The 18,827-nt window shown below is 37.4% G+C and overlaps 1 protein-coding gene across 3 annotated transcripts in view; it reads right to left on the bottom strand.

Moving 5' to 3' along the window:
• USP13 (ubiquitin specific peptidase 13) overlaps positions 1-18,827 on the bottom strand; it is a 148,298-nt gene that overhangs the window by 87,844 nt on the left and 41,627 nt on the right. For 2 of the 3 annotated variants that reach the window (XM_074190991.1, XM_074190993.1), the window contains exon 3: positions 9,342-9,402. The exons of the other annotated variant lie outside the window; for it this stretch is intronic. In XM_074190991.1, the coding sequence (XP_074047092.1) occupies positions 9,342-9,402 (61 nt within the window). The remainder of the gene's footprint in view (positions 1-9,341; positions 9,403-18,827) is intronic. 3 annotated transcript variants of the gene reach the window in all.

The following is an 18,827-nucleotide window of genomic DNA, read 5'->3' as shown; positions in this document are numbered from 1 at the left end:
ATTTTTCAAGAAATTCTTCAGGAAAATTGCCCTGATAGCCTTAGAAGCAAGGGTAAACTAGAAATTGAGGAAATCCGCCAATCACCTCCTGAAAGAGATCCCAAAATAAAAACTCCCAGGAATATTTTAGCCAAATTTCAGGCCTCCCAAGTCAAAGAGTAAATATTAAAAACAGCCAGAAATAAGAAATTCAGGTATGAAGCTACAGTCAGGATTACACAGGACTAGCAAAGTCTATATTAAGGGCTCATAGAACCTAGAATATGATATTCTGGAAGGCAAAAGAGCTTGGATTACAACACAGAATCAACTACCCAGGAAAACTGAGCATACTCTTTCAGGGGAAAAGATGATATTCAATGAAATAGGGGACTTTCAGACATTTCTGTTGAAATGACCAGAAGTGAACAGAAAGTTTAATCTTCAAGTACAGGACACAGGTGAAGCATAGAGGGTGGATGGGAAGGACTAATTACAAGAGATGGGGAAATGATACTGATGATGAATATGAACCTTCTCATTTAGTAGGGTACATCTATATGCCATTTAGAAGGAGGCACATAGACAAGGCACAAGAGGGAGCTAAATATGAAGGTATGATGTATTATAGAGATGGAGTTAGTGGGAAAGAAAGGAATGTACATGGAGAAAGGGAAAGGAGAGGTAAAATGGGCTAAGATATTTCATATAGAAGAGGCAAGAAAAATAATGGAGTGGAAAGGGGAAAGGGAAGGGGGAATGAGAAGGGGTATAGGTGATAGAAGAGAAGAAAGATTATGGTAGAGGGTAGTCAGATACAATACACTTTTGAGGAGGGACAGCTTGAAAAGAAAGAATAGAATAAATGAGGGTGAGGAGAAATAGGATGAAGGGAAATACAGCTAGCAATAGTAACTTGGGAAAAAATATTGAAGCAACTTCTCCGATGAACTTATGACAAAGAATGCTATCCATCCCAGAGACAGCGCTGATGGTATCTGAATACAAACTGAAGCACAGTTTTTTTTCTCTCACTTTATTTTTCTTGAGGTTTCTCTATCTTTGTGGGGGGAGGGGAATTATGTTTAATTTTACAACAAGATTATTGTGGTAATATAAAAACTAAAGAAGTAATAAACAACAAAAAAATGCACTTCAGTTTGTTATCCAAAGTAAATAATCTCAGCAAATGTCACTGAGAAAGTCTCAGAAGACACCTTTGCTCTCCAGATGTAGGAAAAGTATTCTTGCTCCAGTGAAAGTCCATGTCTGGGGACTCATTTTGAAATAGAGATGGTGCCAGGTTCTCCAAGGCTAGGCCACCAGCACACAGTCTCTGGAAAGGTCCATCAAACTAGAATGGCTTCTCAGTGACAGCCTAGAAGTATAGTACTTTATGACCAGTCTAGATAATTCCAGAGAGGTTCATAACTAGCTTAGCAAGAAATTTGGAACTGCACCAGATCTTCAAGATTTTCTCCTGAGTTTCAGAGAGGAGGGGATTTAAGGAAATAACTGCAGCTGGATGAGGTCACAGGAACCTAAAAGTATTGAGGGGGAGCTATTGTCTTTTCTTCTTTTTTCAGGCTTCATGTTTCCCCCATGGAAATGATGTTTGACCTTCCCAAAGGCCATGTCTTGAGAAACCACAACTAAGGCTCATGCCTTTCCAAAGGAAGATATCACAGAGAGGTAAGACAGGTCAATGATAATAGACATATTTTCAGAGAAAGTTTAAAGCCTAATGTAAGAAATCCAGTGGAAAGAGCGAAGTGGGTGGGGGAAGACTGGGGGAGGAGGAGCTTGGGGGAAAGAAGTAGAAGAATGATAAGAATGGTTTATATTAATGCCAACTGAACTGAACAACAGATACTCCTATTGTTTGCTTGTTGGATTTATCTTTTAAAAATTATGTCATATAATAACAAAGAGAGATCAAGATTAGTTATGCTAAAAAGAGCATAGTAGAAATCATGAACCAATTAGGAGAACAAGGAATAGTCTATCTATGGAAAGGATAGTAGTTTATGACCAAAAAAGAGATAGAAAACATTATAAAAGACAAAATGAATAATTTTAATTGCATTAAATTAAAAAGGTTTTGTACAAAAACCAATACAACCAAGATTAAAAGAAAAGCATCAAATTGGGATACAAGCTTTACAACTAGTAATTCTGATAAAGGACTTATTTCTAAAATATAAAAATAACTGAGTCAAATATATAAGAAAACAAGTCATTCCTTAATTGATAAATTGTCAAAGGATATGGAAATGCAATTCTCAGATGAAGAAATTAAAGTTATCTATAGTCATATGAAAAAGTGCACTAAATCATTATTGATTAGAGAAATGCAAATTAAAACAACTCTGAGGAACCACCTCCCATCAATCAGATTGGTCAATATGACTAAAAAGGAACATGATCGATGTTGGAGGGGATATAGGAAAACCAGTACATTAGTGCATTGTTGATGGAGTTGTGAACAGATCCAACCTTTCTGGCGAGCAATTTGGAATTATGCCCAAAGGACAATAAAACTGTACAAACCCTTTGATCCAGCAAAGGGTCTGTATGCTACAAAGGGGTAGAAATTCCACATGTACAAGAGTATTCATAGCAGCTCTCTTCGTGGTAGTAAAAAACTGAAAATTAAGATGTCCATCAATTAGAAATGACTTAACAAATTGTGGAATATGGATACAATGGAACACTAGTGTACTATAAGAAGTCATGAGGAACGGGACTTCAAAAAAGCCTGAAAAGACTTAAATGAACTGATGCTGAATGAAATGAGCAGAATCAGAAGAACATTATACACCCTAACAACAAACTGAGTAATGATCAACAATGATGGACTTATTCATTTCAGCAGTATAACCATCAAAGACAATTCTAAAAGACTTGTGTTGGAAAATACCATCCATATTCTAAATGCAGACCAAAGCTTACAATCTTCAATTTTTAAAAGTTGTCTTATATATTATGTTATTTTTTCTTCTGTTTGGATTTTATTCTTCTTTTGCAACATGATTAATATGGATCTATGTTTAACATTGTTACACATGCAGAGACAACATTAAATTGCTTTTGGAAGGGGGGAAGGGGGAGAGAAGGGAGGAAGAAAAATGTAAAACTCAAAATCTTGAAAAAATGATTGGTGAAAACTACTGTTGCAAGTAATTGGAAAAACAAATAAACAAAAATATTTAAATTGGAAAAAAATTATTGAGGACCCCTAAGAGCTTTTGTATATATGGTTACAGTTACTGATATTTACCATACTGGAAATCAAAAAACATTTTTTAAAAAATAATATAGTAGGGGTGGCTAGGTTGCGCAGTGGATAGAGCACCGGCCCTGGAGTCAGGAGTACCTGAGTTCAAATCCGACCTCAGACATTTAATAATTACCTAGCTGTGTGGCCTTGAACAAGCCACTTAATCCCATTTGCCTTGCAAAAAAAAATCTAAAAAAATAATAATATAGTAGCTCTGTGACAAACTTTAGAATCATATATGATTAGGATAATGCAGAACACAGTGAGTAGAACAAGAACAATGTAGACAATACCAGCAACATTGTAAAGGCAACTTTGAAAGACTTAAGAACCTTGAACAACACAACCAACCAGTATTATATATGACAGTGATGAAACAGCCTATCCAAGAGAGGACAGATTCAGAACGAGATGTATATTTTTCAGAATGATCAATTCAAGAATTCATTTTTGCCTTACTATGCTTATTTTTCTTTTTTTTTCAATTGAAAGGAAAGCCAAAATTTAAAATTTTTAATTGAAAAACATAAAGAATCATTATATTAGAGCTGGAAAGGACCTTGGAGTTCTTCAAGCCCAGCTCCATCATGTTATGGATAGGAAAGTTGAATGAAACCCTCAGAAGGTGTGAAATAGAGATAGGATTTGAATCCAGGTCCTCTAACTGAGCATCTTGGTGTTCCCACCAAAGTACTCTACTTTCTCTCCTTGTTAAGATGGTCTTCTAAATCAGTCCACTGTCACCCATGGAGGAGATCTGGAGAACTCATCAAAGAATAAATTCATGGGATCCCATAACTTAGGGTGTAAAAATTTTTGGAAGGACATAGGCAGGAGCCACCCAGAATGAGAAGGCATGGAATCTGCACTAGTGAAGAGAGAGTTCCATAATGAAGACATAGGTCTAGCAAGTGCAGTGGATAGAATGTGAGAACTAGGATTTGAATAAATATCTTGTTTTGAAAAGTCTAATGAGCAGAGGTCTATGGAGTGACTGAAAATAGTCCTTTAAATTTTGAAGTTAGTCAGTTGTAACTAAAACCATTATTAATTGCTAGAGCTTCACAGGACATTGGGTTGTACTTTTGACAAGATGGATAATGGATCTGGAATTAGAAGACCCAAGTTCAAATCCTGACTTTCTTCATTTTGGGCAGGGCTTGAGTGACCCTGAGCAAGTGTCCCTCACCCAATCCAATTCATCATCAAATCTTTCTATATTCACATCTCTTATATACATCCCCTTCTCTCCATTCACACAACTGATTCTACTTCAGGTTCTCATCACCTTTTGCCTCAACTGTTGCTGCCTCATACTCTCTGGTCCATAGAAGGCACTTAATGTTCATTGACTGATGGACTGGATCCACTCCAGTCCATCCCCTCCTGCCAAAGGGATTTTTCTAAAGTATATGTCTGTCCCCATCACCCCCAATTCAAGGGACTCTAACTTCTCCAGAATCAGATATAAAGTTCTTTGTAAGGCAATGAAACCTTCACTCTGACCACTCAAAGCCATTTCCCATCTCTCTCCATTGTCTGTTCCCCTTGGCTGGACTGCTCTTCCCACTCAAGTCCATCTCTCACTGGAGGCTTTTCCCCATTCCCCTAAGTTACTAATACATTCTCTCTTCAGATCATTTTACTTCTGCTTAGCATATATCTTCTATGTACATAGTTATTGGCATGCTGCCTCCCCCATCAGAATATATGATCCTTGAGAGCAGAAATTGTAGTTCTACTTTTATTATGGAGGGCAGTTAGCCCTTCTTTGTATCCTCAGCACTTTGATCATGCCTAGCATTTATTAAATGCTTACAGATTGATTGAGCTAACTTCTTTGGGCTGCTATTGCTTCATTTATAAAGTGAAGATGCTGGATGATAAATAACAGATCAATAAGTCACTAATGTTCCTTCAAATCTAAATCTATGATCCTATGATCAGCTGACATTTTGAGGTATTGAGGTATTGTGCCAAGAGAACTCACTTCATTACAATTTAGAATATGACTCTGTAAAACAATTATTCTATAGAGAGAAACATCAGTTAGCACAGAGAGCAGAATGTCTCTAAGCAGTAAGGTAGATTCTGCAATGCATAGTGCTACTGATTTCACCCTGATGCATCACTGACCCTGGGATTGTATACTGTAGTTTAGAGAAAGGGAGACAGATTTTGTCAGTGTGCTGATCTGAGTTGGTCTTGGATGTGTCTGAAATTTTCCTTGTTCTTTGGTGTGGCCTTGAATAAGAACTGAGATAAAGTAAAGCAAAACAATGATCATGTACACTGAACTGAGGGTTTATTCTAAAATGGCATTCATTACTCAGGTCAAGAAAGGAAAAATTCACAGGTTCTCATTTTATATAGTCACAGATGGATGGCTATAGAAAAGTCCAGAGAAAATTAGGTTTTATACTCTCATGACTTTGTCAAAATATTGTAAGTTTGGGGAACAGATTCTTCTCTGTCCTGAAGCTCTTCTAATACTACAAAAATCTTACTCAGTATAACATAAGCTTTTAAATATTTTTATAATATTGGACAAGAAATGTGTCAGAAAGGCCCTTAGCTTCCAAGTTGTTTATTTTTTAAGAGCCATCTTCAGTTAAAATGAAAACATATAGCCAAGAATCAGCCTCTAATGCCCTAATATTAATTAGCTCAAACCATATGTTTATGAAAGCATAGCTAGTATCTGGGACCTTCAGTAATGGACATAAGATATGTGTAGATAAGGGAGCTAGAGAAACATCTAAATTAGAAGGGACAGCCCAGAGAGTCCTGTTTTGAGTAAAAAAGAAAGACTTGGGAAGCCAGGAATCTGTATAAGGGTGCTGTGTGTTGGACATTAAAGTGAAGAATGGGACAAAAGGCATCAAGCGTATGAAAGAAGAAAGATAATGGAGCTCAAGAATATCAAGGGGAAAAAAGGTATGTAGATAGACAGAGGCATATATATATAAATATATTTATAAACATTTATATATAAAAATATATATGGTATATATAATACAATCTATAAATACATATATTTCATTCTAATAAAGCAATATATGCCTTCATCTAGTGCCCTCCCCAACTCTTAACTCTGTATCCCATCCATGTTTTTTCTCTATCTCCCTCTTTTTGTCTCTGAGTATGTATGTCTCTTGCTTTCTTTCTCAGTCTCTCACTCTCCCTTTCTCTCCTCTGTCTCTGTCTCTGCCTCCCTCCCTCTACATATGTATCTATGTATTTTCTCCCCCGAAGGCAATCAAGTTCCTTAAGAGTAGCCATTGTTTCATTTATTATATTTATATTCTCAGCACCTAGAATGGTGCCTGCACACAGGAGGCACACAGTAAACGCATTTGATTGCCTGAATGCTTTGTACCTGCAAAGAACTAGAAACAAAATAGGTATCTACTGACTATGGAGGGGCTGAACAAACAATGGCATGTGAATCTAATGGAATATTTTTGTATAATAAAAATGATGATTCTGGAGTATTCAGAGAAGCATGGAAAGACTTGTATGAACTGGTGCATAGTGAAATAAGAAAAGGAAATATGCACAATGATTAGAAGAATAGGAACTGAAACCTGAGTAACTAAAAAAAAACCCAATAATGTACTAACAAAATGCTGATGAAGCATGCTTCCATTCTCACAGAAGGAAGGACTATTAGGGCGGAATACTGTATGCACAGTCAGATGCTTGGACTTTATCATAGTGATATGCTCAGTGGGTGAGGAGGAGGAGGATGTGTTTGTTCCTCTCTTCAGGGGGTAACATGACATAGAGACAAAGGGCATAGGTGGACATATTTTTTAAAAGGAAAAAATAGAAATAGCAATAATCATATAAAAAAGTATTGTCCAGGAAAGAGGAAGAAAACAGCCCCTAGTACTAAAAGTGTTCCTTAAAAATATGTGCAGAAAGGGATATGAGGAAGGGACAAGGGTTCAGTAGCAGATTTTCACATACAAATCTAAAATAAGTCACTGGTCTTAAATCTGATTGGAGGTTCTATTACAAAGTCAACCTTCCATCAGTGGGGACCCCAAAGTTCATTTCAGCATGGGTTACTCTTGGGGTTCTTTAGAAGGAAATCATCAACCTAGACATGAAGGTACCTCCAAGGTAATTTAGCCCAACCCCCTCATTTTACAAATGAGGAAATAAGAGCCTTCACTTTCCCTACTCTACCAGATTGTCACATCCATGATCTTATCAACCTGGGTGTTTCCAGGGTATAAGCTAGCAACTTAGACACTCTGGGGAAGAAAAACAAGAAACCACATCTGTGGCCCCTGCTGGAAGTTTGGGTGGAGCTTGGTTGAGGTACTCCACAAGTCAGTAAGTTAAGAGGAGAAAGGATAAATGCCATCTCTAGATTCCAATTTTAGCTCATTGTTCTTGCTAATCAGGTCCTGCTAAATTTTACCCTGTTAATTCTATGCACAAAGTTGATGTCCTGACACAAGGCCCAAATTATCCCTCTCTGGTTGTGACTTTGGAAACAAACCACAACCTCCATATGCTCTTTTCTCTATTTTATTCTCATCTAAGTCTTTTTTTGGTAAATCCTCCCACATATCTTCTTCTGGTTCTTGCTTACCTAAAGATGCCAATATAATACTTGGGCTATCTAGCTCTTGCCTCTCATTCTCATTTCATGACCAGTCCAAATACTATCTCCTGAACCTATAGTTAGGGAGGAAATGGGAATCTGTGGAAGGATATGAGATGGAGGTGGGGGAACCTTAGGAGAAGGAAAACTAACCCAAACTGAATGCTGACTTCAGACAATGTACAGAAAGCAAACATACCATGGGAGAATCTTACATTTATTATTGAATTATCAGTTAAGAATTAGAAAATCAGAAGAAAAAAGAATGAATTAGTAGGGGAAAGTAAGGTTCAACAATGGATTTCCTAAATGATCTCCCTGGTTAAAAAAAAAAACCCACCCTGTGAAGGTTCTTGTATTTCCATGATTATTTAATGGTACTATGCTTTTCAAATAATAGTCCAAAAATGTTTTTTTGTACATTATCCAGTCCCCTAAGCAACAGGTCCTAAGAAGGTAGCAAATAGAGTTGCAATTATTCATTTTTTGTAGTTGAGGCAACCACAGCAAACCACACCCCACGTAAGAAGCATAAAATGCACCTTCAGTCAGAAATAGGAGTTGAGGGAAGAAAAAGCAGAACCTTGCCCTGTGGGGAGGGTTAAAAGCCCCAGAGATGCTGGAATGCATTGGTTTTGCAAAGAAGCAGAACAGGGCAAGGAAAGAATGGAGTCACTCAGAATCTCATTTACTAGCTTCTGATTTTCATTAATTATCCTTGCTAACCAGGTGCTAAGCACTGCTGTGTATTCACTGCTAAAACCCTTGTCATCACCTTCTGGGGCAGAACCCTACTTGCCCCATTCTAGTTAAGCTCTGACAAGAGAAGCAGTTCATCATTTCATGCTCCAAGAAAACTATATCAGGAGAAGCTGAAGGAAAAGCTTAAGCAGAATCTTATACAGAAGAGGAAATAAAAATCTGTTCAGTCAAACTGAATTTGGCCAAGATTACACACATCAGAAACCAGGACTAGTGAGTACCAACTCCCAAAGTCCTCTTTGAATAAAAGGAATTAAAAACCAAACTGTAACCAGGCCAGTTGAAATTCTTCTCAAAGTTGTAATTATTACTTCACCAATGTTGAATGTTATCAAATGAGATTACATGTGCATAGTGCTTTGCAAACTTTAAACTCTCTACATATATAAGCTACTATTTTTAATAATATCAATTTAATGTTATTAAATAAAAAAGCACTTTGCAAACTTTAAAACACTTTATCAATGTGAGTTATTATTTATTATTATTATTATTATTACAGCTTTAACTGAGAGAATGGCATGAAATGCCCTTCTCCACTGATTAGAACCAAAAAGGGAATGGAGTCAAATCAACAAAAAGAATAAAGCTTGTCTCTTTTCTTCATATATGTTAAAGCAATGGCCATAACACAAATTCAAATAAAAGGTACACACAAGACAGCTTAGAGAAGGACTATCAGAAAACAGCCATTTACAATACCTAAGAATAGCTTGGGATTCCTCCTTTTGGGTAAGACGCCACCAGATGCCCCTGTTACTTTCTGGGGGGGAAAAAGAAAAGTGAGAATATACACAGTTGAAATCCAGCCTGTGGGGCAAACAATGTTTAAGTAACATAGATGAGCTCAAGGAGACATAACACTTTACAGAGGACCAGGAAAAAACATCTACACTACACAGGGACATTCCAGAGGTGAAGGCGGGCTCCAGGGGCCATGGAGGATCCTGAGTGGGATGAGCTGACTCACAAAAATTTAGAATTGGAAGAGAATTTGGAGACCACCCAGTCTACCCTTCAACTAAGCTCTTGGGGACTTGGAAGAGGGATGTTAATGCATTCCAGCTGTCTAGGTTTTTAATTCTAAGATGACTTCCTGTCTCTCATAAATAGGAATGAACCCTCAAACATTAATGTTTTGGGGACCTTTTCACATAATTTATCATTTTTAGTGGTGTATGTTAAGAAACTATAAATGCCAAACTGAACTAGAAACAGGGGATACCAAACCATAGGATTCCCTTCATGCTGCCTATTAACCTAGAAAACCACAAATTAACAGTGTCTGTGTTCTGTTGTAATTTTATTTATTCTGTTACATTTTATTCTGGTTTGGGCCCCACTTGAGAATATTGCCTGCTGGGCTAATTTAAACACCTCTGTTTTAAAGTATTTAACCATTTCTTATTTTGTAATTTTTATGTATTTATAACAATATGATAAAAAGATCATATATGAAATTGAAAATATAACTTACTACTCCATTAATATATAATAAATTTATATATATTTATATATATAGTTTATATAAAATAAATTTGATTTTTTTTCCTTTTTTCTCCTTTTTTCTTCCTTCCCTCCTCCTTATAATTATACTGTTGCTTTCTACATTTTAATTCACAATTTAGGGCTGTACCATGCCTCTAGAGCTAAAGGGGATCTCAAAGTCTATCTAGTTTAGTTATCTCATTTTACTGAAAAGGAAACTGAGATTTAGTGAGTTGCCCAAGGTCACAGAGGTAACTAAATATTGAAATATAAAAGTAAATCACAGGATCATAGATTAAAGGCTGTAAGGGACCTGAGAGGCCATCAAGGCCCATACCTGCATTTTACCAAAGAGGAAGAGGAAGCACAGAAAAGTGACTTGCCACAGCTAATAAGGTTCTAAAGTGGAATCTGAGTATAGGTCTTCCTGACTCCAAGTCCAGTGCTTTTAAGTCATGGATAGATAGTGCAGCTCGAAGACTTAAGTTTTCAGGTCCAGGTTACTGATGAGGTTTCAGTCTCTTCAACAGAGAATAACCCACAGTTACCTCACAGATCCGTACTACCTCCACTCTCATACACATGCTCTCTCTCTCTCTCTCTCTCTCTCTCTCTCTCTCTCTCTCTCTCTCTCTCTCTCTCTTTCTCTGTATGTGTATGTCTCTGTCTGTCCCTCTCTCTGTCTTTCTCTCTCTCTGTGTCTCTTTCTCTCTGTGTCTGTCTCTCTGTCTCTCTGTCTGTGTGTGTGTCTGTCTCTGTCTCTCTCTCTCTCTGTCTTTCTCTGTGTCTCTCTCTGTCTTTCTGTGTCTGTCTCTCTGTCTGTCTCTCTCTGTCTCTGTGTGTGTGTCCCTCTCTCTGTCTCTGTCTGTCTCTGTATTTCTCTCTGTGTGTCTCTGTCTGTCTGTCTCTGTCTGTCTCTGTCTCTCTCTCTCTCTCTCTCTCTCTCTCTCTCTCTCTCTCTCTCTCTCTCTCTCTACCTTTCTCTCTCTGTCTCTGTCTCCATCTCTCTTTCTCTCTCTCTGTCTCTGTTTCTGCCTCTGTCTGTCAGTCTCTCTCTCTGTGAATCTCTCTCTCCAAAATAATAATTAGATGCAGAAAATACAACACTTGGAAGCAAAGGATTTGGAGTGGGATCCCCTTCTTTTACAGATGAGGAAACGGACTCAGGGAAAGAAAGTGACTTGCACAAAATTACACAGACAAGCAATAACAGAACCCAGGTCTTCCAATTCCAAATCCAACTCCCTTTCCATTCTACTACCTGCCTTTCATAAATTATAATCTGCATGAAAACATAAATCTAAAATCAAGGAAATTGAATTTTATAAAAACTATCAAATAAATTTTAAAATCCACAAGACTATTTTCCCCAAGAATTTGAATAATAACTTCACATATAATCACAGAAGGGAAAGAAGGATTTAGAAAAGAGGAAGCATATGGATCAATCAGCAAGTATCCATTAAGTGCCTGCCAGGCACTGAACACAACTGATTGATTTGTTGATATGATAAATAAAATAATAGCTCCATTCAGCTATAAAATACATAACAGAAAAAAATATGACATTCTAACCAATATGTCCTCAATTAGTGAGCAGTGCATATGGGATCATACATTTTTGAACTGGAAATTGACCTGAGAGAACACTTATTCCAAAATTCTTGTTTACAGATGAGAACTAGAGAGCTTAAATAAGATCACGCACAGCAGGAAGAGCCAGGATCTGAATGAGTTCTTTGAATTCAAATCCACCAAGTGCTGTTACCATCATATCACACTATCCTCCACAAATAAGGTCTAAGTACAAATGTACATATTTATATTTTGTTGATATTTTATTTATTTTTATTTTTTAAACTGTTTCAGACATATCTAAGTACAAATGTACTTATATTTTATTTTTATTTTATTATATTTTATTTATATTTTCACATAAATTTCAAACAGAAAAGTTTAAAAAAACACTACAGATCTAACATTTATGCCTTAAATCTGAGCTAAGACTTTTAGAACATCCTGTTTGTTTGTTTTTAATATTTAGATACAAATATATCTTTTGAATTACTTACTATCTCTTTAACCTTACATAAATTGTTTTAAACAGAATTTGTTCTCATGACATACACTTATGTTGTATTTAACTGTGTATGAAATTTAACTTGAGAAAGCCTAAACAGAAAGTAGGGAGGTCAAAAGCAGAATATGTGTCATTATGGATTGATGCATGTGACATTATGGGTTTATGAGAGGGAAGGGAAAGCAATCAGGGTTAAGTGACTTGCCCAGGGTCACATAGCTAAGTAAGTGTCTGAGGCTGGTTTTGAATTCAGGTCACCTAACACTCTATCCACTGTACCATCTCATTGCCCCCAAACACATGATTTCTAATACAGTCTATACATGCTGCACCAGTTTAAAAAGCTAGAGAGCCAACCTGGAAGACAGGATGACTTGAGTTCAAATCCTGCCTCTGACACTCAATCACAGTGTAATCACAGACAAATCACTAAACCTCTTTGGGATTCAGTTTCCTCATTATGAAATAAGAATAGTTATCTATATATTACTTGCTTCACAGATTGCTCGGAAATACAATCATTCAAAGAGCAGTTAATTAAGCACCTTCTCTGTGTATTGCACTGTTACATGTTAGAGGCCAAGACAAAATGAAAATTCTTGCCCTCAAGGAGCTTATATTCTATTGGGATTCAAATGAGACAATCTATGTCAGGTATTGCAAACCTGAAAATATTATTATTATTATTATTATTATTATCTTAAAGGCTCATGACTGTTGTTACTGTCTGTTCTTCTTTCTTCAAGAGGGCCATGACATCAGGGATGTGATGCCATGACATGCATGTGAATTGGATTTGAGTGAGGGGGATGCTGTTCTAAGTCACCAGCCCAGCCTCACTTTCTCCTCCAGAGTCATCTGGGTCCAGTGATCAGATTTGGATCAGAATGACTGGAGATGGCTCTTAAGTTGGAAAGCACCCCTGAAGCCATCTTGTTCAACCTCCTAATTTTACAAATGAAGAAACTGAGAGACTTGTCCAAAGCTATACGAGGTAGGAATTGGTTGCCCCCAAATAGAAACAAAATTGGCTTCAGTTTATTACCTGCTTCATTTTCACTAAACTTGGGCACATGTCCAGTGTGCCTGTTGGGCATTATGGCACCAGGTAAGCCTGGAGTAGGGAAGGATAAAGAAGACAAAGGGGAAAAGAGCCTAAGAGTAAAAATGTGCAAGTTTGAGAGTTCCCTTCTCTCTTCCCCACATCTCCCAAGCAAGATGCTTGTCTGAGCTAAGAATGGAGCCTCCTGCTTCTGAAACTCTGCATTGTGATTTCTCAGATCTTTACATGTAGAGTTATCTCTCAATTATCTCACAAATCAAAGAGAGGAATGAGAGAGATAAATGAAATATGTGCCTAATACACTTTAGTTTCAACCTCTTCTCTCATGAAAAAATTTTTAGCACAAGGCCAATTGCTATTGGATTGAAGGAATGGTGCCAATGAAAAGCTAATTGCCTAAAAGCAGGAATAGATAAAAGAAGAAACTGATAATACACAAACTGATGACTAAGATCTAAGATGAAGATAGATGACTAAGATCTAAGATGAAGATAGATGGAAAATTGAAAGTTTCTTGGACATTCCCAGTTCTTTGGGATCTGATAACTATTAATAATAGCCAACATCTATCTAGCACTTTACAAACATATCTCTTTTTATCCTCACCACTACCCTGGGAAAATAGATATTATCATTATCATTATTATTATTATTATTAATTATTCTCATTTCACAGTTGAAGAAACTAAGGTACAAAGAAAGTAAGATTTGTCCAGGTCATACATCTAATTGTCTGAATCTAGGTTAGAATCAGGTCTTCCTGACTCCAGGAAGTGGCAGTGCCCTATGTAGCCCCCTCCAGATCACAGAGACATCAGACTTACTAATCAGGGATCCTCCGGGGTGCACTAGACTATGCTACACTATATCTATCATTAAACTAGTAGGCTGAGGACTTGAGGAATGATGAGTAGACCATCTAAGTTACAATTGCTTGTGAAGACCTAGATGTAGGCTAACCTCAGTGCAATGACCTTCACAGACCTGGATTTGGGTCCATACCTGATGATTTTCACTGGCCTGACCCAGGATTATAGAATGCTAGAACTTAGAACTGGGAGGGACCTTCAAGTTGAAGTAGTTGAATCCCCCTCTTGTACAAATCAGGAAATTGAGACCAGAGAGTTTTCTTGGTTTGACCAAGTTCAAAGAGGTAGAATTCAAAGGATCATATCAGTCCCTTGAGAGCTGGAAGGACCAAAGAGGTCATTGAGTTCAACCCCCTGTTTTACAGATGAGAAAACTGAAGTTGCCACTCATTCAGTGATTTGCCCAAGGTCATGCAGCTGGCAAATGTTTAAGGTAGGATTTGACTCTTGGACCAGCCTTGTATCCCCTAAGCCAGTCCAAATGGTCAAGTGTAAAATCCAGTGCTGCTTCTAGCACACTCTGCTCTGAATCTAGTGCTTTTCTTGGCAAAATTGCCAGGAAGTAATATAGTTCCTTGAAGGAGGTCTCAATGTCATATATTCAAAATTAATACCTCCCTGCCTATTTGTCCTAAACCTCTCCACTTCACAAAAAAAAAGAAATTAACCCAAAGATAATTGCAACTCTCAATATTAGTTCTTTTTAAGGAATTTAAGATGAGAACATAGAGAAGATGATGGAACTGGAAAGGGTTTTTATGATTGTCAAGCCCAAGCTCTTTATTTTACAAATAAAGAAATCAAGGCTCAGAGGGAATATCATTTTCTGTTTTAGCATCCATCCCTCCTTTTTTAAAGAATTTTTGATTTCAGGGACAAGGAGAGTTATTGGTGGTACCCTAGGCCAACCCAGAGGGCCAAAGTTAAATGATTTGCCCAAGGTGACAAAAGGAGTTAGTAGTGAGCCCAGATATGAATCCAGGTCTTCTACCTCCAAATACAACCTCTTTTCCACATTCCTTCTCTCCTCCTTCTTGCTTTACATTTTCTCAGACCTGTCCCCTTTACCTGGGTGAAAAAGATTTCTCCCTTCTCCCATTCTTTTCAAACTCTTCCCCAACCTCCCTTGTATCTTGTTCATTTATGTCCCTATCTCCCTCTCTCCCATTTCAGATGATACTCCACAAAAATTAGGTTTATGTCACATTTATCTTTTTATCCTTCTCAAAACACCCAGTGGATACTTATGTACTTGTTGAATTTTGGGGGTTGGATTGAATTCATCTCTGAGAGCTTTCTAGTGATTTTTAGGGAGACAAATATGCCTCTTTACATTAAAAATTCAGTTCCATAGCCAATAACACAATGCGAAACACAAGAGAGGTTAATCAAATCTAGCCAAGGATCTGTCAAATTGAAGAAAGTTCCCATGGTTTCTACCAGCAGCTGGAATGCAAAGAAACTGTAGAGTAGGGGGTGGCTCCCATCTAACAAGTTCAAGGCCAATATCACTGCCAGAGGACATAGTCAGCTTTCACCAACTGTTGAAAAGTTTTCCATTAAAAAGAACAGACTCATAACAATTTCTGGCCATACTCCAATACCCAACCAAACTTGTACATTATCTCACATTCTGTTAAGTCAAAGACTCCATAAGGCAGCACCTGTGTATTGGGGAGTCAGGCTGGGCTTGAAGTAAGCAAAGAAATGAGTTCAAATTCCATTCTGAGATGTATTAACTATGTGACCATTTATTTCTTCTGCCTCTGGCAACTCACTAGAGGTAGCTACTGAGTCACATTGAATACCTCCCTCCTCTGGGTTCAACAATGGTATCTAAAGGGATACAAACCACAATGGACTAGATTTCAGTGCTAGATTTCAGCTTCAGGAATTTTTAAATCATTAATGAAAATACAACTAGAGGATCAATTAATTATATTCTTTTTTATATTATTTATTTATTTAGCTTTCTGCTATTTTAGAAGGCACTGGGAAAGGTGGGGAAAATTAACATGAGGCAAGAGCCTAAACTAGGAATAAGGTCTGGCTTTAGAGTCACAGTGTATGGATTCAGATCCTGACTCTATCACTTCTTATCTGTAAAACTTTGGACAAGTCATTTCCTCATCTGTAAAATGAGGGAGTTGGAATAATATGGCATTGTGAGAAGTCAGAGGAACTTTGAGTTTGGATCATGACTCTGCCATTTGCAAGGTATAGGACACTAGGCATAGTATCTAGAAGTTTCAGAGGCTCCTTCTTACCTGTAGGATAAAATGAAAACTCCAGCCTAAGCTCCTAACAATATCCCACATAACCACACCATGCATTTACATTTCAGTTAAATTGGACTATTTGCTGCTCCCAGGACACCGCACCCCAGCACCCAACTCCTTGACATCAAGCGGTCAAGTCTGAGAATACACTGATACCTCATTTCTAAATCAAAATATTCCAAGTTCTTTTCAAGGTTCAACTCAAAGTCTCCTCTTAAAGAAAGACATCTTGATTCCACCATGACAGTGCTTTCCTCCAGAAATTGGTTTGTATTGAAAACTTTGTATAAATGCCATCCTTCCCCCAACCCCAAGAAAAGGTAAGTTCCTTGAGGGCAGGCAGGGAACTGGCTTTTCTCTTAATATTCCCAGTCCCTTGTTACATAGTATTTGAACGAATTAATGCATAAGATTTTGGGTTGATCTATAAAAAGAAGAGGTTAGTTCCCTTCAGATGACCTTGAAGTTTCCTTCAATTCTATGGAAATATGTATAACATAATTGTGCATGTGTAACCTATATCAGATTACATGCTATATTGGGGGGAGGGAAGAGGGAGAGGGAGAAAATTTTACAAAAAATGAATGTTAGCTCCAAACTTCCATTGGGATTCACCAGGGTCTAGTGATAGAATGTACATTACTGCAACCAATCATTCCCACCCCCAACTTCCATATACTTATAATCAGCATGCCTCCTCCCCCAGCACTCTAGGCTCCAATTGCCCTTTAATTATTTAATGGGCCTCGAGGTTTGGGAGGACCATAGAGTTCAGGATTTACCCCAAGAGAATACCATGAACTCCACAGTTATAGATATAGTCTGACTCAAGACACTATAGATTATCTTCCTAGATTCCATCTGGAGTTTTATCATCAGACTGTTTATCAATCAAACAATCAATCAATCACTACCCCAGGATTCATAGCCAGCATTTCTCCATTTGGTAATGGCCAACATGAAAGATGAACCCTAGGATCCAGGACCCAACCAGCACATTGTTGGATTCAAAAATTACTCTTGTCTTCCAACACAGTCCCACTTGGAACTTAAATCACAATCTCTCAGAGTTCAAGAGACTTCAGATGCCATCTAATCTGACTGATGCCAGGATAATATCACCAACAAGGGGCTATCAGGTCTTTTCTGGACACTCTTCAATGAAGTGCAGGGTGATGGAGTTTACATTCAGATTAGTTTCTGTTTCAAACTATTATAAATTTTAGCTCCAAAATGTTTTGCCTTCTAGAGACATTAAGAAAAGAGCAAATTTCAGACTTGACTTTAGCATTTTTCTGATGGTCTAGTCTTCTTCTGCAGTGACCAAGGAATAAAAATTGATCCCAACATGTCTCTTCTGCTCTTGAGCAGTTCTGGAGTATTATTAATTCTCATTTCTCATTCACTTGACTCAAGTCCTCTTTTAGCTATATTTGATTTGATATGAAAGGACTAACTCATTTGGGATTCAACTGTTGTCTTTTTAATTCTCTTACAGATCCCAAGTTGCTTAATGGTAGGGTTGCTTCATTTTTTGATTTGAATTCATTTTGTCTAGCACATAGTAGGCACCTGCTAAACTGAATCACATTTAGGTATGTGAAACTTCAGGCCTGCCTAGTTTAAAAGTCTGACCTTCCAAAGATTCAGACCAAATTCCCATCTCCTCCAATACAATATAGTATTTATCCCATCCTGGAAATCAAAGCACTTTTCTTACTTCCTCCTCTACAATCTGTTAGGAGGTTTGAGGTTTGTATTCCAAGAGCCTAGTCCAATGTTTGACAAATAGGAGGCATTTAATAAATGTTTATTGATTGTTCTGATGGAATACTCAATTGGAGCTCCAACCTAGATGAGTCCCAGAGGTTGTATACCAGAAAGCATGGCTCAGAAATTAATTTCTTCCATTCATAAAAACTATGTTCAAATAATACACTAATCTCCCAAAATACAAAAATTTGATGATTCTAAAGTGTTTTCATTTTTATGATTCATTTTATAATTCTTCTGGACCTAAACACAAAAACCAGATCTGAACTTTGCAAGAATCAAGGCTTATGGGGGTCCTCTTATTTCACTATTTCAAAGAATATAGATTGCCTCAATAAGGATGCCCCCTCCCCCCCCCAGGCAAAGACAGAATGACTTTCTTCAACTGTTGGAAAGTTTCCCAATAAGTAGAATGTACCAAAGCCAAGATTCCACATCACCCTCCACTAAAGAACCAAACGTGTATTCTGACAGATTATTTCTCTAACATATTGCTTTCTATCCAAAACAAATTGCTAAGTGGCATAACCCATGAAGCAGTATGACCTATCAGGTAGTACACTGGCCTTAGGAGTCAGGAAAGTCTGAGTTCAAATCCCACCTTTGCCATTTAATAGTTATGTGATGTTGGGCAAG

The sequence above is a fragment of the Macrotis lagotis genome, chromosome 6, assembly GCF_037893015.1.
Source record: "Macrotis lagotis isolate mMagLag1 chromosome 6, bilby.v1.9.chrom.fasta, whole genome shotgun sequence".
Lineage (NCBI taxonomy): Eukaryota > Metazoa > Chordata > Mammalia > Peramelemorphia > Peramelidae > Macrotis > Macrotis lagotis.
Note: the sequence above shows the minus strand (reverse complement) of the source record. Positions and strands in the feature narration are given on the sequence as shown.